The 22,882-nt window shown below is 44.8% G+C and overlaps 2 protein-coding genes across 4 annotated transcripts in view; one reads left to right on the top strand and one right to left on the bottom strand.

The window, feature by feature from the left end:
• The window catches only part of dock7 (dedicator of cytokinesis 7), a 45,944-nt gene extending 38,768 nt beyond the window's left edge, over window positions 1-7,176 (top strand). The window contains exons 44-50 of the mRNA XM_079650577.1: window positions 2,599-2,733; window positions 2,857-2,946; window positions 3,062-3,298; window positions 3,473-3,616; window positions 3,753-3,859; window positions 4,173-4,340; window positions 6,412-7,176. Of these exons, the coding sequence (XP_079506703.1) occupies window positions 2,599-2,733; window positions 2,857-2,946; window positions 3,062-3,298; window positions 3,473-3,616; window positions 3,753-3,859; window positions 4,173-4,340; window positions 6,412-6,454 (924 nt within the window). The 3' untranslated portion in view covers window positions 6,455-7,176. The remainder of the gene's footprint in view (window positions 1-2,598; window positions 2,734-2,856; window positions 2,947-3,061; window positions 3,299-3,472; window positions 3,617-3,752; window positions 3,860-4,172; window positions 4,341-6,411) is intronic.
• Window positions 7,177-7,240: 64 nt separating this feature from the next.
• On the bottom strand, window positions 7,241-22,843 carry usp1 (ubiquitin specific peptidase 1). 3 transcript variants are annotated; one of them, XM_079678533.1, is made up of 9 exons: window positions 22,592-22,843; window positions 21,909-22,139; window positions 21,407-21,548; window positions 15,094-15,192; window positions 14,667-14,836; window positions 13,452-14,113; window positions 12,920-13,078; window positions 12,463-12,664; window positions 7,241-9,592 (listed from the first exon to the last, which is right to left on the bottom strand). In XM_079678533.1, exons 2-9 carry the CDS (start codon window positions 22,070-22,072, stop codon window positions 8,884-8,886), a joined length of 2,307 nt encoding a protein of 768 aa, XP_079534659.1. In that variant the 5' UTR covers window positions 22,073-22,139; window positions 22,592-22,843; the 3' UTR covers window positions 7,241-8,883. The 3 variants fall into 3 exon arrangements, with proteins under 3 accessions (XP_079534659.1, XP_079534657.1, XP_079534658.1); XM_079678531.1 differs by having other exon boundaries at window positions 21,407-21,551; window positions 22,592-22,837; XM_079678532.1 differs by lacking the exon at window positions 22,592-22,843 and adding an exon at window positions 22,359-22,528 and having other exon boundaries at window positions 21,407-21,551.
• Window positions 22,844-22,882: the final 39 nt, after the last annotated feature.

Genomic DNA, 22,882 nt, shown 5'->3' with positions numbered 1-22,882 from the left:
CAGGTTCAACTGTCAGTCATCTCAGGATTTACCTGATTATCCCTTTTTGATTTCCATTAGTTTTTATTATTGCCCTTTAATTAATAGTTCAAACTAAATCGACCCCTGATTTTTTCTTTTCCCTCCATTCTGTTCTTCCGTTAACATTTTTCACCTCTGAGTCGGCATGGTATGTTGCATGAAATGGCCACTCAGAGAGAGCATGCTGTGTTTCTGAAGGTTGTGGATCTTTATTTTCTCACTTTTCGTTCTTCATAACTGAATGTCTCTGCATGGTCTGGATCCTCCACAACCACTTTATGTTCTTTCTCAAACTCAATTTAGATATTTTTGTTGTTATGTATTTTGTTTTTTGAGATTCTCTGGGGGAACCCAATCCTTATTAAAATTTGCTCTGTTTTCTCCTTTTTGATTACCCTGGTTGCCGACCCTTCCTTCCCACTTTACTTAATTTTGTCTTGGGGTAAGTTCTTTAGTTTTTAAGGGCCTTTTTAAGAAAAACTATATTTTTGATGGAGCAGTTGCAGTGAGCTGCCTCGAGCTTGCAGTTACCAAGGGCGATTATTAAAGGTCCCATGTCATGGCCATTTCCACTGATCATAATTCCATTGTTGAGGTCTACTAGAATAGATTTATACTGTGCAATTTTCAAAACTCACATTGGTTTCTCATACAGCATCTCTGTAAAGTATGTGTATTCACTCTCTGTCCTAAACGGCTTGTTGGAGCTCCTGCACCCCCCCCTCCCTGTGAGCCCAGTGTGCTCTGATTGGTTGGGACGTTTGCGAGGCTCGTTGCTGCGAGGAGCAGACAGGCTTCCGTGTCGGCGATACAGGAGAACAAGCGAAACTCATCCTGAGCACACACAAACACTCACAGCCGAAGGAAAAACAATAAGTGTGGCTTGGTATTGAGTAAGAAAATGGTTTATAAACGCTGTGAGAATGGGTCTGCCGAGAGCATTTCTTCGCGATCCCAACGTAGTAGCCCGAAAAACGTTTACCCATTCAAACAGTCGTGGTAGATACCTTGTTTATTTTAAACATCATAAATACACAGACAACAATGAATACTTACAGGTTGTGTACCCGAATCTCCCGCTGGTCCAAACAAAGTAGGAACAGCATCGTTCTTCAGTGCCCTACGCTGTACATATCCGGCATGAATCGCTGAAAGGATTGGGAAGCTTTGTTTCGTGAAAGGCTGGCAGAGGGTGTGGCCTCTGGGTATCCCCACGTCAGAGTACCCAGGAAGTAAACAATGGAAAATGAGAAATCGCCAACGAGGCGTTTTGGGGAGTTATTTTCTGTGTTAGAGTTTTACTCGCTACAGGGTATACTTTGAGGGTTTTTGACTCTGCACACCGTTTACATGCATACAAACCTTCATAACACACAAGGGGACGGGTAATAACCGGAAAAGCACGACATGGGACCTTTAAATGGTATTTTCCGAGCCAAGCAAACCTGCGCAACCCATCCACAGCTTCTCCCTTTCTCTTGTTCTATATATATACACACACACACACACAGACACAGACACACTTGCAAACACTCATCAAAACCTGCTGTGCTTTGTGACTTTAAGTATACTCTATACAGTGAAAATGGCCATCCTGGATTGAATGGCCATTGTTCTGCCGCTGAATGCAAATACATCCTATAATGTCACAGAGTTAAGGCATCACTTTAGAACAGTCAGCCATTGTTGTTCTGCAGAGCGTCGTGTTCAGTGTTTCGTCTCTTCTCTGTCTCTGCTCATGACTCTTGTGACTGATTGAGTTAGGTCTGCTAAGGTCTTCCCTCCCATATGATGCAAACATATAGAAGTCAGAGTTGAAGTTGTTTTCAATTAAATGACAAATGTTATTTAGGAGTATTCTTAAGACTTGTTCATGGCATATTCTGCTGGCTGGTAGATGAATATTGTAATGAAGGTTCTTCCTGTTACCCTGAGGTGGAAACACTCCTCTGTGTACTGAGTTTTAAAGGTAGAGGTGGAAAAACATGCTTATTAAAACAATAACTTGTACAGTGAATGCCAACATGTAATAGCCGCTTTATACTGTGGTAACCTGTGACGGAGGATCATCTGGAGGATGTTGACCTCCTGTTGGCTGCTTCCTGTCCGACCCTGGTAACCACGGACTAACCACTGAAAGAGACTGCAACAGATCGGACAAATTAAGCAGCAATGTCACTCGCATTCAGTCCCACATGTTATTATGAAAGCTTGCTTTTTATGAAAGGATGAAACCTTGCTTTTAATTTTATTCATTTTCTAAATGCTAGGACTTCTTGTCCCTAACATATCAGCTGATGTCTGCCATTGTTGGATGGACTCATTAGAATATGAAGCCAAGAAAGCGCCATTTGGTTGCAAAATGCTTACTGGTCAACCGTTGTTATAGCAACAGTGATCTGCATATAAAGTTCTCCATTGTTTAGGTTCTGCGCTATATCCGTCTGTTTTGAACAATGGCGTTTTTTAATATCGAAAGTTGTTTCATTTTGACTCTGGGATAAAACAAACACATTTGTATATGTATTTAATTCCTCTTCTTGCTCATTACTGACATGTATGTCCCTCTGCTCGCAGCTCGGGAAGAGAATGTTTGGTACGTACTTCAGAGTCGGATTTTACGGGTCAAAATTGGGCGACTTGGACGAGCAGGAGTTTGTTTACAAAGAGCCGGCCATCACTAAGCTGGCGGAGATCTCTCACAGGCTAGAGGTAAAGTCCACCGCGTAGACTCTAGATTTATCTTTAATACCATTATTCCCCCGAAAGAAAACATCTCTTTGCAATGAAGGATTTGAGTGAAGCCTAATGAGGATCTTTGCTGTTTTTTCTCAGGGTTTCTATGGAGAGAGATTTGGAGAGGACCAAGTGGAGGTCATCAAGGACTCCAACCCAGTGGACAAGTGCAAGTTGGACCCAAATAAGGTCTGTGTGCAGAGTTTACATTCTCACATTGTTATTCTAACTTTTAGTCTGAGAATCTTTACCAAAGTGAACTCAGCCTTCAAACTAAACCAACCAATACCTTTCCTTTCTGCAGGCTTTCGTCCAGATCACGTACGTGGAGCCGTACTTCGACACGTACGAGATGAAGGACCGCATCACTTACTTCGACAAGAACTACAACTTGAGACGTTTCGTCTACTGCACTCCTTTCACTCTTGATGGGCGGGCGCACGGGGACCTTCACGAACAATATAAACGCAAAACCATCCTCACCACTTCCCACGCCTTCCCCTACATCAAGACACGCATCAACATCATCCACAAAGAGGAGGTGGGACAGGAACCCTTCATTCTATAGCTACTCTGACATATAACCAACCCATTAATAGGGGTTCACATCTTATCTCTTACTGTGGATTGATAGCATTCTGGAGATAAGTGGTGATAAAAGTGAGTTAGTTTATCCAACTCGTATCCCTAAAACTGCCTCTCTGTCCCTTTCCAGATTATCTCAACCCCCATTGAGGTGGCCATAGAGGACATGCAGAAGAAGACCCAGGAGCTGGCCTTTGCCACCCACCAGGACCCTGCAGATGCAAAGATGCTGCAGATGGTCCTGCAGGGGTCAGTGGGCACAACTGTCAACCAGGTAGAGTTTGGAGATGTCAGGTTTTTATTGGTACATAGAGTGTTTGAGAAGAAGAGGAGCATAAACAAAGTGTTATTAGAGGACTTTCTCAGGATAAGGGAAGTTTCAGACTAATATTCCTCCTGCGTGTCCTCAGGGTCCTCTGGAGGTGGCTCAGGTGTTCCTGTCAGAGATTCCAAGCGACCCCAAGCTGTACAGACACCACAATAAGCTGCGGCTCTGCTTCAAAGACTTCACAAAGAGGTAGGAAGTGTGCTGATCAGTCCACATACATGTCATGTGTCTAGAGGACGCACTATTTCATGTGGAAGCACACCATAAGGAGAAATTCCGTGATCCATCACTGTAAATAATAAAAAATAACGACCATACATAATTATGAGATTGAGTGTTTTGATTACATAGCATTTGGTGAAAGGTGAGCGTTGGACTCACCTACAGATGACAACTTTAACATGAATGAAAATCTTTGATAAGTGTGCAGAGATTCTTTGTCCACGGTAGCACGCATTTATTATTGTACAGAATCCTCACGGCACTATTTTCTTTGCCAAAGGTGTGAAGACGCCCTGCGTAAGAATAAGAGCCTGATTGGTCCGGACCAGAAAGAGTACCAAAGGGAGCTGGAGAGGAACTACCACCGCCTGAAGGAGGCGCTGCAGCCCCTCATCAACAGGAAGATCCCCCAGCTCTACAAACCTGTGCTGCAGGTCAACGCCCACAGGTACGACTGTCTGTGACGAAGAGGATCATACTGGGGTCTCAACATACTATATACCTATGTTTCTGTTTAACCTTTCTTTGGACGTACTAAACTAGGACTTTTTTTTATGACTTTCTATGATATTCTCGGCACACTTGAGTATAGTTTGTTTTCAACAGACTATACTACAGTATGCCAATCTTTTTCGACATACTGTAACATTTTTAAATGTTTGTGATATTTTACTGTGTCTTTTTCGGCATTCTTGACGTTTTTATTTTCAACATACTATACTACAGTATGCTAATCTTTTTCCTTTTTCGACATACTATAACATTTTAAAATGTGACCTTTTCTGATATTTTCAGCATTCTTGACGTTTTTATTTTCAACATACTATATTATGACTTTTTTTACTACATACTATACTTTCGACTATTTTTAACATACTATACTATGACTTTTTATTTAATTTTTCGTTCTTTTTGGACTTACTTTTTCTAATATTCTGTTCTAATAAACCTTCTTTTTCGAGCCGAAAGATGTTGGGTTACTACGGTGGTCAGTTTTGGTGGTCCTAAAACACTTGGAAAGGTTCTTTAAGAAGTCGTATATTATGTAACTTCAGGGTTTCCTGTATTCACCTTTACATTGAGTTTTTGGCTGTATAATTAAACAAGTTTTGCTTTTGTAAAAACCATGCAGCAAACGGACAGCTTGACCAGGTAGTTCAGGACTCTCAGACTACATGCTGTGATGCAGTTTTACGTCTCTCTGTCCTGTGTTTGTATTATTCACGTACAATCAGTAGCGTGTCGTGGGAAAAAAATTAGGGGAAGACAATAATACATCCTTTCTTTTGGGGTGGTGGTGGGGGGGGGGTGTGGTGGTCAATGTAATAACGTAACCAGATGAGTGATTACAGCGCCCGGTATCATTTTACACACATTTGTATCATACAGATGCAGGACTTACACACGCCTGTTATCTGACCGACAGGTCCGCACAAACTCTCCAGCCGAAACTCTAATAAGCATTCATTCACAAACTAAATCAGGAGACCTTTAACGTTTTACGTCCGGTTCGCTCCTTTGTTCCTCGCAGTACACAACTCCAGTTTGGGCATTGGCCTGTCATCAGATTGTATTTGTTGTTGCTGCTGCAGCGGAAGTTTAGTCCAATTATTTTTGATTAAATACTCCAAATCTCCACCCTCCATAATTGCACTTGCTTCTGTTGCTTGCTACTTTCTAACGGCGGTGAGAGTGGTGCAGTGACGCTATCTATCTTCTATCGATTAAATTTATGATTCGAAAATTATAAAAGTAGGGTAGACATGTGGATATTATCCGACTGAACAAAACGTGCATTTACCTAACAGGTTCATTTTCCACTGACTTTTTTTCGAGCTATTTTCCAAAATCCTATGGAGAAATCCCATTGCTATTTTGTCGAGGGAAACCGAGCGCAGCTTACTTCCGCTTCTTGGGACGCGTCACTGCACCACTAAGTTGATGCGATTTGATTGGATTGTGAGGCAAGCGAAGCCAGCCGCCTCTGGCCCTGACCAATCACAGGTTGGCAGGGGCATGACGTGAACCTCATCTGATTGGTCAATCCCTCCATTTTTTTTAACAAGGGAAGCAAATTTCGGCTGGCCTCCTCTCGCAACATCTACTGTTTCACCACAACTTCTAGAGGGGCGCTGTTTCACTCTTTGTAAAATACTCAATGAGAATGGGGGAGAGACGGGCCGGCAGCAACACACAACAAAGAATTTCCGAAACTAAACGAAGTGTTTTTATTTATTTATTAAAATTATAACTACAATCCGAAAAAACAGGGGAAGCCTGGCTTCCCTTGGCCTCCAGGAGAAAACGCCACTGCGTACAAAGCGTCCTTAGAGTCTGGTTATTCTCACCGGCCATATTTCTTTTTTTTAACGGGACAGTAAATATCAGATAGGCCAGCCCAACGTTGCTTAGACTGCGCTGGAATCCCAGTTATTTCCCCCAAATCACTTGGTTGTCCGATGAAAGAAATCTGATATTTGTCTCAATTAAATCATGTTTCTTGTTTTTCTCATTTCCAGGGATTCCTTCAGCAGGATGAGTCTTCGCAAGCTTGACATTTGAAGATGAAGAATACACACGCGCGACAAATTGCAATATTAATTTATTATTGAGTGTAAATAGGAGTGTTTTGAAGGTTGGACAGTGTTTTGGAGAACATGCTAAAAAGAGAGGCTGAAATGTTGCAGCTTGTTCCATTTGTTTACAGACAAACTGTTACACCGCGAGAGAGACGGACACGTGGTTCTGGAGATTAAAGAGGTACCTTGGCATTTAGGATTTGACTTTGCTGGCCATGAGTCAGACAAAGGGACACATCTTTGTATTTATCCCATGCTTCCGCTCAATGAAAGCTCATAATGTAAACCTTTACTTTTAAACTCAGCAGCCTGCTGGATGCAAACTAACAAGCAGACCATAATAACCCTTTGTTGGTTATTAAAGTGCCAAAAGTAACTCTTCTGCCAATCAGTCTGCAGGAACGGTACAATTTTAAAGTCAAGGTGTCTTTTTAATTATATAGTGTCAAAAATCTGTATCCAATTGAATGTGTGCACTTTTTTTATTACGGTGTAGCAATGCATTTTACAACTTGAACGTTGATCTAATTCAGAACGGGATGGTGAAGAGGAAAAACATGCAAAAACGGTACCATTATTTATCCTGAGGCTTTATCATTTTAGTTGAAAGAATGTTTTTAAAGTTAGGTACTTTAAACTCCTTGTATAATTTTATGTAGTTTTGTTTATTTTAAATATTTTACAAAATAAATATTTTAATGTTCAGCTGGGTGTGCTTCTTTCTTCTTTGTGTTGTCGTGGGTAACAGAGTTTGAACAGACAGAGAATGTGAAGGTAAAAAGTTTATTGCTTATAGAATGAACCCATCATCATGAATATTACAGCTGGAATGAGGTTTGAAGAGATGACACACAGGTCACATTAAAACAGATCTGTAAGCAGTGTGTTCTATCCCAAAAGACCCCATGTATATATGATTTATACTGAAAAGCATCCCATAATGGGTGTTACCAAGCTTAATAACTGATTCACTCCCTGAAACCGTAGAAACACAGTGGCCGTTTCTCAATGTCGAGTAAAGCTGCTGCAGAGCCACTATGTCATCGAGTGGCGCCGAAGGACTGTTTCAGTGCATGTTAAATGCCCAGCATTCGGCGCCACTCGATGAAATGGTATACTTGAAATAGTGGCTCTGAAGCAGCTTTACTCGACATTGAGAAATGGCCTCTGATGTACAACCTGAGATGAGAAATGTCAGCTTGCCGGTATAATGTTACCTGACTAATAATATTACACTAAGTGATGCTTGTTAAAAGCACTGGAGCACAAATAATGAACTTCCTGTTGAGTGTTTTGAGTGTTCACAGGAACAGATTTACAAGTTTGAGGAGCAAATGTGAATTTACCAAAGCTATCAAATCCATAACTTAGATGTTCGCTTTCAGTCTTATAAATCTGACCCTGAACTCCATTGTTGTCTGATAGCTAGCGGTTCAAATGCTTTGGCTTAAACAAACGCTCTCACTGAGAGGAACTCGACTGAACTCTATATCAGGAAACATACCCGTTTAAAGCGAGATCCAGATTTCAGGTCTTAGTTAGCACATTCAAGCTGTAAAGGTTACACACTAAATTAGATATAAAAGAGGCAGTTTTTATAATGTCTTAAATGTATCTTTAAAAAAAACTGGATAGCTTATTTATAGAAATATGTTGAACTTGTATGCATCTTCTTCGTGAGACACGCGGCGGCCTGCGTATAGCTTGACTCAACATCTCCGTTTGGTGTCAAATGCTATAATTCTAAATGCCACAACTTAAACACTATAGGTTTTATAAGCAGTCTGTAGATATGTTACAAATACATCTTAAGGAATGAGTGCAAAACAGATTCAAAGTTGGTGGGCAAAGATTTTACTTGAAAAATATTTCAGGAAAGAAATGCTCCATATTGTTATCTCGAACTTCATGAAGCATTCTCTGTCAATAATAACAATATCTATGTTCTCTAGTTTAGTAACTGATTCCAAACAAACAGCACTGACTTCTAATTCACGGATTTCAGAACAGTATTGTGTTAGAAAAAGACATCTCAATGCATTATATTTCATTCCATTGTAGTTGAGTTCTAAAGTGCTTTTTAAAATGTGTAAAAAGGGACCAAACTCAATCACTGAGAAAACACAACAGGACGTTAGAGACATGACGGTAAAGGAAAAAAGACCGGTCACATCCCAAAAAAAAAGAGGCTCAAAAAGTCATCACGGAACATAGAAGTTCCTGAATGTCCCCTCCCTGCAGTGAGGAGGGTCCTGACTGTCCCCTCTGCAGTGAGGGGGGTCCTGACTGTTCGCTCTGTGGAAGAGTCTTCAGTTCAGGTGTTACCATGGCAGCCACAGTATGATTGGCACTGTCTGTACTGCCTGGGTGCTCGGCTGCCAAAAAGCCCCCGGAGTAAACCGCGTGTTCCCGTTAGGGCTCAGGCATCCTCCTGTAGAACAGCAGGTAGGGGGTCGAGGAGGAGGACGTTTCTGGAGAGCAGGCCTGCAGGAAGTCCTGTTCCTCAAACAAGCTCACCTCTGAGTCATCGAACAGCAGCCATTTGCCCTCGTAGTCCAGGAGGTTGTGCAGAGCCTCTGTGGCCCCCGCCCCCCCACAGGAGGTCTCCTCTCCTGCTTCAGAGTTCTGTCCCGTGACAGGTTTCCTGCGCTTGGACCCCTCTGTGGCTCCACTGCTGGAGGATTTCTCCGACTGTTTGCCGCTGCTCCCAATGTCACAACTGGTCAGACTCCTCTGGCCCCCCAGGAGCCCGACCCCCCCCTCCAACAGCTTCTTCCCTACTGTTTTAGCCAAACTAGCCCCTCTCTGTCCCCTGGCATTCAGGCTGAAAGACACCTCCCCATCGTCAAATTCCGGCCCTTCCTCCTTCACCCTCGTCTCCTCCTCCTCCCCCCCCCTTTCTCTCTGCTCCCACAGCTTCACGTCCTTCAGCTCAGACATGCGGCAGTAGGCGGTGTAATGGCCGCTGCTGATGGTGATGCCGCTGTGCATGACCACAGCGAACAGCTGATAGCGCAGACCCTTAGTGGACGAGGGCCGGGTGCACCACTCCTCCAGAGACAGGGTGAGGGGGGTCTGCAGGGGGGTGTTCACTTTGGACAGCCCAGCATACGGGTCCAAACTAGGAGGGGAAAAAGGGAGATGGGTTAATATCTGTGATAGGGATTTTAAAAGTGACACTGTAAATAAATAACACAAAAGTCCAAGTGTTTCATGAAAGTGTCATAATAAACACTATCAAACGTAATAACATTTCAGAAAGTCTTCATATTTTACACAATAAAAATGTCATAAAAAGTCTACTAAGTATAGTATGTCATATTTCTTAAAAAAAAAAAACATAAAATATCAAAGAAATTGTCACAGTATAGTATGCCTTGGACAGTAGAAAAGGTGCTAGGATAGTGTGTGTTTTGAATTGGGAAGAATAATCCTCTTGGTATACAATAATAGTAATTCAATGTAAAGGAACTATAGTCTGTCTTAAAGGTGGGGTAGGTAAGAATGGAGAAACCAGATCGAGTGCGCTAGAATTTGAAAATACACAACTGGAAAAAATCTCCCCCTTCCTTCAGACTTCCTTACAGAGCCCCTCCTCCAACACACACGAACGAGCACATGACCAATGAGGGCACGAGATAAGTGTGTGCACAGATGGAAGGCTGACAGGCAGGTAGGCCATCCAGTCATTTTATCCGGGCCTGCTAAAATGATTGGTTGTGCTTTTCACAGTCCTACGGCTTCCACAGATTACATTTTTTTTATGTATTTATTGTCAAAGCATTTAATGTATTCATTGCTATTGGGATGTTAAGAGCATTCAATGGAATATAACAAAAAGTGTGTCTGAAGTGAATTATCTACCCCACCCAGTGTTTCCCCTCGGTTTACTGCCTTGGCAGGGTGCTGCCAAAAAAAAATTTGAATTTTTTTTTATCCTCTGGAGCAGAGAGAGGAGCTGTGGATTATTGTTATGGTTATCGTACGGTAACAAAGTATTTGTACATTAAAAAGTAATAAAGTACAGTGTTACACTGTATTACTTTGATTTGAACTGTATTCCCTTCTTATCATGTGTCCTACACTTCTTCCTTTCATTGATACATTTAAATCACCTGACTACAGCAGCGCGTTTCCACTGCAGCGCGGAGCTCGCTTTAAGCGTGCCGAGCCGTGCGGGGCCCGTTTTTGGTTGCGTTTCCACTTGGCCTAATACCGGCTAGCGGGTCCTAATTCACAGTTCTACTGGCCCCATCAAATCGTGGTTCTAGGGCCAGGAACAACCAGACTGAGTCGGGCTGAGTATGCTAAACTAGTGAGAGAATCGCTGGCAAAGGCGCTACAACTACAACAAGAGGAACATATTTGACCGTGATTTAATTGTAATACACGTTTCAAAATGATGCCGAAGTAACAACATGCCGATACCGTTTAGTAAAAACCATGAATTAATGCTTTGACAAGTCTGCAGACAGACGGCAGGCGAAAACCTTTTAAAATGTGTGTTGTCTGAATGGAGATCGGCTAAGCTAACGTTGTAAATGCTCCGACCGTCCACACTCACAACAACGGCCTATAGACATAAATAAACCAGCGACTGTATTCACCATGACACAGACAGTCTGTGGTTTCTACTTCAGTGTTTCCCTACCATTGTCTTGGCGGGGCGCTGCGCCCTGCCAACGGAGCCCCGCGCCCCGCCTGAAATTCAAGGTGTTTTTTTAATTAAAAATATATATATATACACAGCACCAAATTGCAACTGAAGTTATCTATCTACGGGCACTTTTCACATTGAACATGTGCTCTTTTATTAAATAAACTAAACGCCATGTTATTTATCCAATGTATGTGCATGTTTCAGTGTCCACTGCTTTGCATATTCACATTCTCCCTCCGCTCTGTTTCTGAAGGGCCTGCTGCTGCTGCTGCTTCTCTCTGCCTCATCATCTATTGCTGGAGGCAGCTCCGAATCATCTGATCTCTGATATATATGAGAGCAACCGTGTTATGATCATATTGAGCTATTGGTGTGAGTCTAACATTAAACAAGCAGTCTGCTGTTCATACATTGCTGACGATATATTTTAAGAGGCAATTTGTTGAGTCACTGCCGCTAAATCGCGGTAGCATCAAGCTAGCAAATCCTGCATTAGCCTCACATCAACAGGTGTAGACAGAACATCCAATTATCCTAATTTACTGAATAAACCAACTCACATCTCCTGTCTTTTTTTTCACCCAACTCATTGGACTATTCTTCTGCTGGCGTTTGATTGTTGTTTTATGTCAAATTCAATACTGTAGTTCAAAACCGCGGTACCTGCTCACCATCTGTGAGCTATTTTTAGAATGCGTTAGCGCGCGTCCACCAGGGCAGGCTGTGTGTGTCCTTCTCCCGTCACGATAACAGCTTGAGGTTAAAAAAATAATAATAAACAAATTTGAAACTGGGGACACACACAAACGGGCAGACAGCAGAGCTCGGGGCAAATAATGCAGATTTGTTTGACTTTTTTACACTTTGTTGTTCTCCTCCTTACCTCCGCTCTTGTCTCTGATTGTGAGTGTGTGCGTGTGCGTGTGCGTGTGCGTGTGCGTGTGGGGGGGGGAGCGCCCTTCAGAAACAGAGCGGAGGGAGAATGTGAATATGCAAAGCAGTGGACACTGAAACATGCACATACATTGGATAAATAACATGGCGTTTAGTTTATCTAATAAAAGAGCACATGTTCAATGTGAAAAGTGCCCGTAGATAGATAACTTCAGTTGCAATTTGGTGCTTATATTTATTTTTTTTAAATAAAAAAAACACTTTGAATTTCAGACTGGGCGTGGGGCTCCATTGGCAGGGCGCAGCGCCCCGCCAAGACAATGGTAGGGGAAACACTGACACCTTTAATGTGATGATATGATGATTGCAATATACTAGGCCACGAGAAAGTACAGAAGGTCAAACATTGTTATAGTACACAGTTCTCCTGAACTCACTCGCAGCCGTTGGCAGAGAAGCGCTTCAGGTGGATGGTGATCACTTCAGGAGTTTTGTCGAACAGCAGGCTCCTCTCGGCCTCGGTGTAGTGGTGACACGTCTCACAGAAGTATTTGTCCTCCCCGACGATTCGCTCCACCGACGCAAACTGACCAATGGCCCACTTCAGAGTCTTCAGCTCCGGTTTGGGATCAGGAGAGACTGTGGGGAGAGAGAATAACACTCAGTAAATTATTATCAGTTATTCTTTTTCATGTGAATCGTTATCTGGAAGAAAATCTGTAGAGATACGTTTGAATTCAAATTGTATTTATCAAAAGGTGACCTCAAAGAAAACCTCAAGAATGTGTTTGTCATGACCCACTTCACCCATGCTTAGAGCTTTAAATAAGTCATGGTAGAGGGACTTCCATTAGGAACGAGTGCAAACTGAATATAAGCTGAAGGGCCCCTCACCCTCAGAGAGGTCGTCGGGGCTGCTGGGCTCCTCGTCCAGCACGGGGACGCTGATGTCCTGGAAGTCTTCTCTCCTCTCAGTGAAGCTCTCACACTCCAGGCAGCGCGTCCTCAGCACCAGGCAGCCCTGGAACAGCTGCTCCATCAGGTCCAGCCCCTCTATAGAGAGAGAGAGACAGACACACACACACACACACACACACACACACACACACACACACACACACACACACACACACACACACACACACACACACACACACACACACACACACACACACACACACACACACACACACACACACACACACACACACACACACACACACACACACACACACACACACACACACACACACACACACACACACACACACACACACACACACACACACACACACACACACACACACACACAGTTAGAATGTCCAATACCTGGCCATATAGATTTCCAATATCAAATCAATGCTTGTTATGTTTCTCCTCTGCTAAAAGCTCCCGTCCTGTTCCTCTAACAGTAATGATGTCGTACCTTGAGGTTTAGCCGTCTTCTTGTCCTCAGCCGTGTGTCCTGCTCTCTCCTCGCTGCTCCTCTCGGTGGAGACAGTGTTCTCCGGCTCTGCTTTGCTTTGGTTCTTCACAGAGCTGATCTTCCCCACGCTGAGGAACTTGGAGAAAATACTGGGTTGTTTCCCAGAAGGCCTCAGCCAGCTCAGCTTAGACTTCTTCTTTCTTTTCCCCTCTGCCTCTTTTGAGGCCTTGTCGCCTCTCCCCTCCCCGTCACTCCCCTCCTCCTTGTTCAGTATCTTCGTCCCTTCCTCCTCCTCCTCCTCCTCTCCATCTTTGTTGTCCACCGTGATTTCATTCAAGGACTTCCTCTTGGAACGAGTGAGGGGTTTATTATCCCCTGCATCAGATTTCTTGGCCTTGAGGGATTTCGGCTTCTTTTTGGCATTTCCCACCTCGGTGTCGCTCTTCCTCTTTCCGCTGACCTGGCCGTCCTCTTCTTCGGTCACGGTGCTGCTGGCCGCTGAATCAACACCGTGCTCAGGTTTCACCTCCGATTCCTCTGAATCCTCTGTCTTTAAACTCTTTCTGATGGTGTCACAAGCCTCTTGGATATATCCCAGGATGCACTGCAGGACCTCCTGGGCGTCGTGCTGAAGATAGCCTTCGTACATGGGGTTCAGCTGCCTGCAACACACAAAGTCAGGTTACAATTGGTTAACTTGTAGAAAAACTATTATTCTTGAAACTATTTTAACGACTTATATAAGAAGTCATTGATTCTGACAGATAATGTCCTCATTGTCGGTCCCATCAGAGGCTCTGATTGGTTCCCCTGCTGGAAATATCCATTCACAAGACCCACCCATTGCTCTAACAATAGGTGGCATCATTAAAAGCATTTGATAGGCCTAATGTAATTAGTCGTTTGATTGGCCATAGTACAAAGTTAATTATGATATTCACAATACAATATATTAAACTAGCTCATCTGCTCCGCTACAATACATGGTTAACGGGAATACTTAAATACAAATATTACTTTAGATTTGTTTTAGCTTGTAAAAAATGAAACATTTGCTATTGTTTCAGTTTCCATTAATGAAAAAGAAAAATGGTTTTCATTAAAAGGGTAGTTTAAGACATGTGTATGGATCGTGTTTACAGTGCGTAGAAACACCACTTTGATTAGAAATGAGCCATCTTACTATTTAAACGCATCATTTAACCACATGACTACCTGAGTGTGTTGAGTATTTTGCGAGGTGGTGTAGCGAGCTCTCCCTCGGTGAAGCTGTCGGGGTTCAACAGGAAGCTGGACTGCAGCTGCTGCACGGATGTGATCAGACTGTTGAAGCTGCCCAGGAGCTCAAACTGAGGCGGCAGAGCCTCAGAGGCATCTTCTGACTGCTGAGAAACAAAACCCAAACAACAACATTAGAAAACAAGGGGTCTCAATTGTAGCTTAATTCTACTAAAAATAATTATTGTTAAAAATATAATTACAACTGATATGATAACAGAAGCACTATACAGTGTCCGATTGTTATTTATAAATGCCCTACCATTTAAAATGCAAAACGTATGATTCTTACATTTTACATTTCAGAAGCCCTGGTTCTTGCATACATTTTGTTTAATAGAAATCTCATTTATATTCTACCAACCTCTTTAGTTTGATCCGTTTCTTCTGGTTTGTCCGTACTTTTCGACAGGTTGTACAGTTTCTTTATTCCTTCTCTAAGCCCTGGGCAGTGGTACAGCACCTGGAGGAGAAATCAGACATAACATCTAAATCCTATTTAAAATTATCCATCTGCACAGAAAGCTGAAAAACACTTCCATCAATTGTTTACAGGTATGGACTATTAACCCTGCTTGTGGTTTCTTAGAGGATAAAAACAAATAACTCTTTGAACGTGTGCTGTGAGGATGAAAATAGCACTGCTGAGCAGCTATGCCGAATGATGTGCTACATGGGAATTTGAAAGCAAATGTATATTCGACCGCCAAAAAAACCTGCTAACCGATTAACCGAAATGTACATACCCTATAAAAAAATGTGAAAAAAAAATATATATTTTAATTAATTTTGAAAAATCAATAAATACATATTCAAATAAGTATAAAAAACCAAGTCGAATTTTTTCAAATGTATTGAACTGGTGATCACAGTTTGAATAGTTGACAGCTATAGACCACTCATGACTCTAACAAGCTTGTGATGACCTTTGGCATAAAAGCCGGGTTAGGGCGTAAAACAGCTGAACTGCCATCTCCTTTGATCCGGAGCCATGAGCCACAGAGAGAGCAGACAAATCACTCACCCTTTTCGCTGATAGACCCAAAAGTAATACTACTTTGTCTGACAACAGTTTAAGGGGAACCTGGTCTAAAGGTTGAAATGGGGCTTTGCTTAGTGCACGTAACACCAAAGCCAAATCCCACTGAGGCGCCAGTGCGCGTGATGCAGGTCTGAGTCTCCGTACTCCTCGCATAACACGGCTGCTGCGCTCTGCGAGCCCCTCTGTTCAATTCGCCGGGAATATACATTGCTCTGATGAGAGCAACGTGTGTGCGCGCCCAGAACAGCAGCCGCCTGGCTGCGTTCAGAAGCTGCGCAGATCGTACTCCTACCTGTCGATTGAGGTATGGCTGCTTCCATAGCCGTGGCCTGTTGTCTGTGCGAATCAACACATTGATTGTGCAGCAACGGGGCGACTCCCCTGTTCTTTTCCGAGATTTAGAAAAATAGCGGAGTAAAAACTGTGCAAGACTCTGTTCCTGGGATGACAGGAGTGTTTCTTGTATCCCATGGAACTGCTGGGGGGAGAGGCTTCTCTGTGATGTGCCGTAATGGTCGTCATGGTGACGAGCCACGCCATCGCCACCGCTGCCCGTGAGGCAAAAGGGCTGCGAGCTGCATTTCACTCCGTCTCTCATCATGAGGCGCGTACACGCTCAGGGGATGAGAGTTGTGTGCATGCTGTCCACACGAGGCATTATAACGGTGCTCGTGGGTTATTATGACCGTGTGTAGGAGGCATATCTGGGACAGAGGAATGCCGCGAGCTCTGCAGTTTATAAACCAATAGGTTAAAAACAGCAGGCTTCTGCAGCGAATGAACCACCTCTGGAGTGTCTCCCTGTTGGAAGAGACCCAGGGGTATCATCACGTGACCAGCTGACGCCAACGCCGACCAGCTGCTTCACGGAGAGGGCTGTGTGAGTTGTGACACGCCGGAGGAGAGCTGTCAGTTCCTCCACTCGCTGCCGCGAGAGCCGCGCTCTCATGCTGGCTGAGTTTAATTCCACTCCCAGATAAACGATTGTCTGAGAGGGAAGAGGACAGCTCTTCTTCCAATTTATTATGAAACCCAGGCTTTGACAGATGCGATATGAGATGTAACGTCTGTAAAGCGACTTCCTCCCTGGAGCGAGCCAGCAAATAGCAGGTCATCCAGAGAAAACCACAATCTCATCCCTCCTCTGTGTAGTGGCTCAAGCCTTCTATACACAAAAATGCGAGGAGCCAGGAAATATCCGGAAGGCAGACGATTTTCTGTTCTGATATTCCCTGAAATGAGAAAACGCAGGAATTTCCTGTGTTTTGGGATGATGGGTATGTGGAAGTATGCATCCTTCAGGTGGAAGTGAACCAGTCGTCCTGGTGAACACATTCCAGCAACTGTTTGATCGTCAGCATGTGGAATACTGACAGATCGAGGATGTCTCATTCCCCCAGTCTTTTTCGGGATTAGAAAAATAACGGGAGTGAAAACCCCTGACTTTCCTCCCTTTGAGGAACCCTGGAAATATCCTCTTTCAACAGCAGTTCCAGCAGCTCGGATTGGAGCGCAAGACATAGCTTCTGGGAGGACAGGAGTGTTTCCTGTATCCCATTGAAATGTGGGGGGGAGAGGCGAACTGCAGGACGTATCCTCTGCTGATCAGCCTGCTCATCCATCTGTCCATCAGACAAACGCGCTGCCACTCTGAGAAAAACTCTGAGAGCGGGCGCACGTGCTCGAGATGTGTTTTTGGTCGTCATGGTGACGAGCCACGCCACGCCAGAGCCTCTGCGTCTCACTCCGACTCTCATCATGAGGCGCGTACACGCTCAGGGGATGGATGAAGTGTGTGCAGTGCTGCCCACATGAGGCGTTAACGGCGCTCATGGGTTTATTAAGGCCGTGTGTACGAGGCGTATCTCGGACAGAGGAATGCCGCGAGCTCTGTAATTTATTAACCAACAGGTTAAAACCAGGCTTCTGCAGCGAGCCCCGCTGTCTACTAATCAACAGATTAGTGGCAGCCGGCTTAATTAGCGCGCTCTGAAATGTATTAAGCGACAGGTTAAAACCAGGCTTTAGCAACGAGCCCTGCTGGCTATTAAGCGACAGGTTATAGGCAACTGGTTTACACAGGGCGTGAGGCAACCCAAGGTGGGCTTGGACCGAAAGGGCTGCGCTGGGTTCTCCACACGCTGCGTCTCACAACGACTCATGAGGCGCGTACACGCTCCGGGGATGGATGGGGGTGTGTGCAGTGCTGCCCACATGAGGCGTTATATAATGGCGCTCATGGGTTTATTATGACCGTGTGTAGGAGGCGTATCTCGGACAGAGGAATGCAGCGAGCTCTGCAGGTTATTAACCGAGGTTAAAACCGGCAGGCTTCTGCAGCGAGCCCTGCTGGTAATCAACAGATTAGTGGCAGCCGGCTTAATTAGCGAGCTCTGCAGTTTATTAACCGATAGGTTAAAACCAGCAGGCTTCTGCAGCAAGCCCTAGGCGCCGTGGCGCTGCGAGCGCTGCCGCTGGGGGCACTCAGCCTGGAATACTGCTCATTCCCCCGTTCTGGCTTCTGTGATGTGCTGGTCGTCATGGTGACGAGCCAAGCCATTGCCCTCGCCGCAGCTGTCCATGAGGCGAAAGGGCTGCGAGGGAGCCTCCACACGCTGCGTTTCACTCCGGCTGTCATCATGAGGCATGTACACGCTCAGGGGATGAGTGGAGGTGTGTGCAGTGCTGTCCACATGAGGTGTTATAACGGCGCTCATGGGTTATTATTACCATGTGTAGGAGGCGTATCTCGGACGGAGGAATGCCGCGAGCTCTGCAGATTATTAACCGATAGGTTAAAACCAGCAGGCTTCTGCAGGGAGCCCTGCTGTCTACTTAATCAACAGATTAATGGCAGCCGGCTTAATTACCGGCTCTGCTTCCTCTGAGGATTTCGCGGAGCAGACGAGGAGCGGGGGAGCCTCACTCCCCTTTGACTCGCCGCCGGGAGACCCTGTCTCTGGGGTGGCGGGGGAGCGGTGACATGGGACGGAGCCCCTGCAGCCGCCGAAGGGCGAGTCTGACGCCGCGGCGGTTGCTGATGGCGTCTCTCCGCTTGCGGCCTCCTGTGGCCGGCGTGGACGCCCCGGCTGCTGCGGGCGTTGGTGCCGCTGTGGGCGCTCAGCAGGCTGGAGCCAGCTGACATGCTGGCGAATGCCGTCCGCCGTTCCGCGGCCGTCTTCATGGACTCCACCATGGCGTGGAACTGGGGTCCTAACAGCCCGTACGGGCTGATTGGAGCGTCCATTAGCACTTTTCTGGCCGTCTCCGTAACAGACGCCTGCTGCAGGTGGCGCTGGATCTGTGTCACCCACGCGGAAATCCTCGCCTGGGAGACAGTGACGGACGCGCACAGAGTGAGCGCCGTGCTGGCCGCCTTGCTGATTTCCTCTGCCTCGGTGGTGGACCGCTCTACCAGTATCACCACCGAGTTGGAGAGCAGCACGATGATACTCTCCGCCGCCTGAAAGGCACACTGGTGCACCCGGTCGGCCTGGCGGGCGACATACTCTCTGGGGGAGCTCAGCGTAGGGCGCCGTCCTGTGGCGACGGAGAAGGGGACCGCATGCTCGGCCGCCAAACCAGCCCCCTGCTCCGAATCTGTCTCCCCCGTCCGGGGGAGAGGAGAACCGCACGGTGAACCATGTAGGGAGACGGGGTAGGAGTCGTCCGACTCCTGCCTGTCACTCGGCTCCAGGGACATGCTGCCGTCCACGTGCTCCTGGACGGGCCAATCGTCCTCGTCGGCCGCAGCAGCTAGAGCGTCCGCTCTTCGCTTCCTGTCGGCTGATGGGAGACGGGCACAATGTGAGCAAGCGACCTGCTGGCTGAGAGCCGCGTCCGCGTGCTCTGGCCCCAGGCAGGATAAGAACATTCCGTGCTGGTCATAGCTCATGATATATCATGAGCCACATGAGGGACAATTTCGGACGCAGTTGTTGCTCATGTTTAATGGTTCTGTGCTTCAGTAACTGCCGAGGTTTGCTGAAGAAAAGAGGGAGCAGATTGCCGGGCCTCCTTCCTATTTATACCGGAAGGAGGCCCGAGGGCGGGGCCCACCTTGCGGGTGGGCGTGGACTACAAGTGTTTGAGTGATGCGCGGGTGCGCAGGGGGATTACCCAATAGCGATAGCCTTAGAGGGCGAAGCCACATACGAAATAGAACAACATAACGGGTTAGGGTGAGGGACCGGTGAGTGGAGCAAAACACACCTTTAGACCTAACACACTTAGCTATGGCACTGTCGTATACATTGAATTATTCCATTTGATAATATGTGACCTGCTCTATCGAAATCAGTCGCATTGACCCAAAGACACATTTTGAGTTGTATACACTGCTGGAAAGAGGATATTCCTAGCTTTCTAATGATATCAGGATTGTTTTTGTACTCCAAATATTAAGCGAAATAAGTCACATTATATAATGAATGTCACCGAGTCATCATTTTGAGAAAAAGGCCTTCAAAGTTTTCTCTTCTCTGGAATCCATCGATCTGATTGATTAATAACGGAGCAAATGATCAAAATACTACGAAGGGAAGATATTTTCGTTTGGATTACTGGTCTGGGAGAAGCTCGCGAGTGTGTGTGTGTGTGTGTGTTTGTGTAATTTTGCATTTGTGTGTATTGCGTTTGTTTCCCGGGGAAAACCCTCACGAGAAACACCGGCTGTTGTTATGCCTGCTGTGACGTTAAGTTACTCCGTTCTCCGCTTGTAATTATGCCGTTACAAGCTTCAAAGTTGTATTTATCATCTGAATTTGCCGAAACAAGTTTAATATTCTGAAAGCCAAGACTTTGTTTAATTGAAATCAGATGAAAACAAACTGTAACGGACCCTGCCGTGTTATTTATGTTTACTCTACGCTTACATTCATAATTTCAGCCGGAGGGAGGGGGGGCGGCGCTGCGGAAGAGCAGATTGCCTGTCATCTTCCCTTTACAAGCTTAAAGAATATATTTATCGTGTGAGTTTGGAAATAAAAGTTTCATATTCTGAAAGCCAAGACTTTGTTTGTTTAAAATCAAACAAAACACCCGAATCCCCAAAAAGTTTTTTACGCAAATCCAGGTTTATTTTGAAATGAGCCGTTGCGACTTCCGACTGATTTCGATAGAGCGGGTCACATATGTAATCAACTTAGGCACCACTCCCAAAGAAAAAAACCTGAATAATTTTGAATATTCTAATATTCAATGAATCGTTCCCATCCCTAGTTAACGGTGAGCTTTATTGTTATTGACAAAGAAAGCAATGTTGTTTCCTTGACAAATTATTTCTTGGTAGCTGGTTCATAATTCTTTATGCAAGACAGGGCCTGTATCTTGGCATTACATGTTATGATTCATTTAATTTTATGACAAAATAAAACGTAATCCTTTGATGATGACCGGATGAAATGCATCACAATATATTTGTGTATATATATATATATATCTATATCTTCCAATTGGCATGTTTTCTCTAAAGACTCGTATTTCATGAAACTGTTTTCAAAAATAAAATGACCCTCATGGTTGCCTTTGTTTTTACTGAGTTGAGTCATACACTTCAATGTGTACTGTAAAGCATGATCCTTTCTAACTGTATTACATACGATATACATCCATTCTGTCTCTGGAGATGCCCCACCTGTAGGATGCTGTTCAAATAGCAGGTGTTGCCCAGGTTGTTGAGCCCCACAAATGGCACCAAGGTCTCCCTCTTATCAGACGACAGGAGAAGGCCAGGTGAGGCAGGACATGTAGAAGGACCGGGCACCACCTGATCACAGCTGCTGCACAGTGGAGACCACAATATAATTTAAATTTAAATTAAAGACAAACATCATCAAACATCAGCTATTTGTTTCATCCCTACAGTTTTACTGGGGCTGCACTCATTAGCCATGGTTGTATCTCTACCCAAATATCAATATAGAAGATATCCTTGTCTACATATAGTTTCCTCACAGGATTTTGAAATGATCAGACAATGTGATGTAATTGTGTTAAGTGACTGGCTGGCATGTATTTGGCAAGGACCAACAGACAGCATAACTGCACACGTCATACTTCAACAAAATGTCTGGTTATATCAGTGTTTTGAACTTTGTATGACCAAAAATAAAACCACAATGACAGCCCATACGCACCTCGCTTCAGGCTCCACATGTTCAACGGTTTTGGGCTCATCTGCTTGAGGTTCAGAGAAATCCAGAGCCCGTTTAGCTTCTTTCTTCTGAAGGAACTTCAGAGACAGTTTGCTCTTCTTCACGGGGCTCGCCACCGCAGCATATTCCCCCTGCGGACCTGGCATCTTTCTTCAGGTACCGTCACCTTAAGGAGGATATTTTTTCTCTACAGAGAAGCAACAGCGCACCTCACTGGTAAAAGATAAAAAACACAGTTGTATTTCAGTGGGCGCCATCAGAGTTCAACGAGAACGAAAGTAACACTGCGCAGTTAAGTAACTACGGTACAACCGAGTGAGTGGACCATTTTAACGTAGACATCTCTGGTTCACTTAAATCCAAACCGGTTACCGAGTGAATAACGAATAATATAATATGTTAGGCGTTAACGCTAACTGCACCTTCATTTACATTTGAAATGTAACCGTTAACAGGAGGAACCGTCGTGTTATGCGCGTTTGGAATTAGCAATGGCTTGATGAACAGCGAGTAATAATCTGCACTTTGCAGACAACACAGCCTAAACTGGGTCAAAACGGTGAAGAAGTGGGAGGAGAAAACAGCAGCACGCCGTTTCTAACAGTTCACTTCCACAAAACTCACTCTCAATATCCCTACAGTGTCTACAGGTCTGTGATGCTTACCTGGATGAGTCATTCCTGATAAAACTTTAAATATGTCACGAAATATCCAGTCTTAGAGATATTTACACGGAGATATTTACAGAGTGTTTGGCGATTCAGGCAATGCAGCCGCACAAGTTGCCGCTTTTTCCTGAAGGAAGACCGACTGTCGGCTACACTGCCGGGAAACACCGACACGAAAAACACAACATCTGTCAAAAATATCAAATGAAAAGCCACTCCTTGATATTGAACGTATATCTGACGTATACGTGAAGCTTGTAAATTTGTATAAAATTGATTAAAAATGTA

This window comes from Notothenia rossii, assembly GCF_949606895.1.
Source record: "Notothenia rossii genome assembly, chromosome: 1".
Lineage (NCBI taxonomy): Eukaryota > Metazoa > Chordata > Actinopteri > Perciformes > Nototheniidae > Notothenia > Notothenia rossii.
Note: the sequence above shows the minus strand (reverse complement) of the source record. Positions and strands in the feature narration are given on the sequence as shown.

Excerpts from the sequence above, each read along its gene's own strand:
- usp1 (XM_079678531.1), bottom strand. The coding sequence starts at position 22,072 with ATGCCAGGTCCGCAGGGGGAATATGCTGCGGTGGCGAGCCCCGTGAAG. Across the intron at positions 15,193-21,406 it reads ATTTGAACAGCATCCTACAG|GTGCTGTACCACTGCCCAGG; the intron begins GTGGGGCATCTC and ends TTTCTCCTCCAG. Across the intron at positions 12,665-12,919 it reads CCCCGACGACCTCTCTGAGG|TCTCTCCTGATCCCAAACCG; the intron begins GTGAGGGGCCCT and ends CTCTCCCCACAG.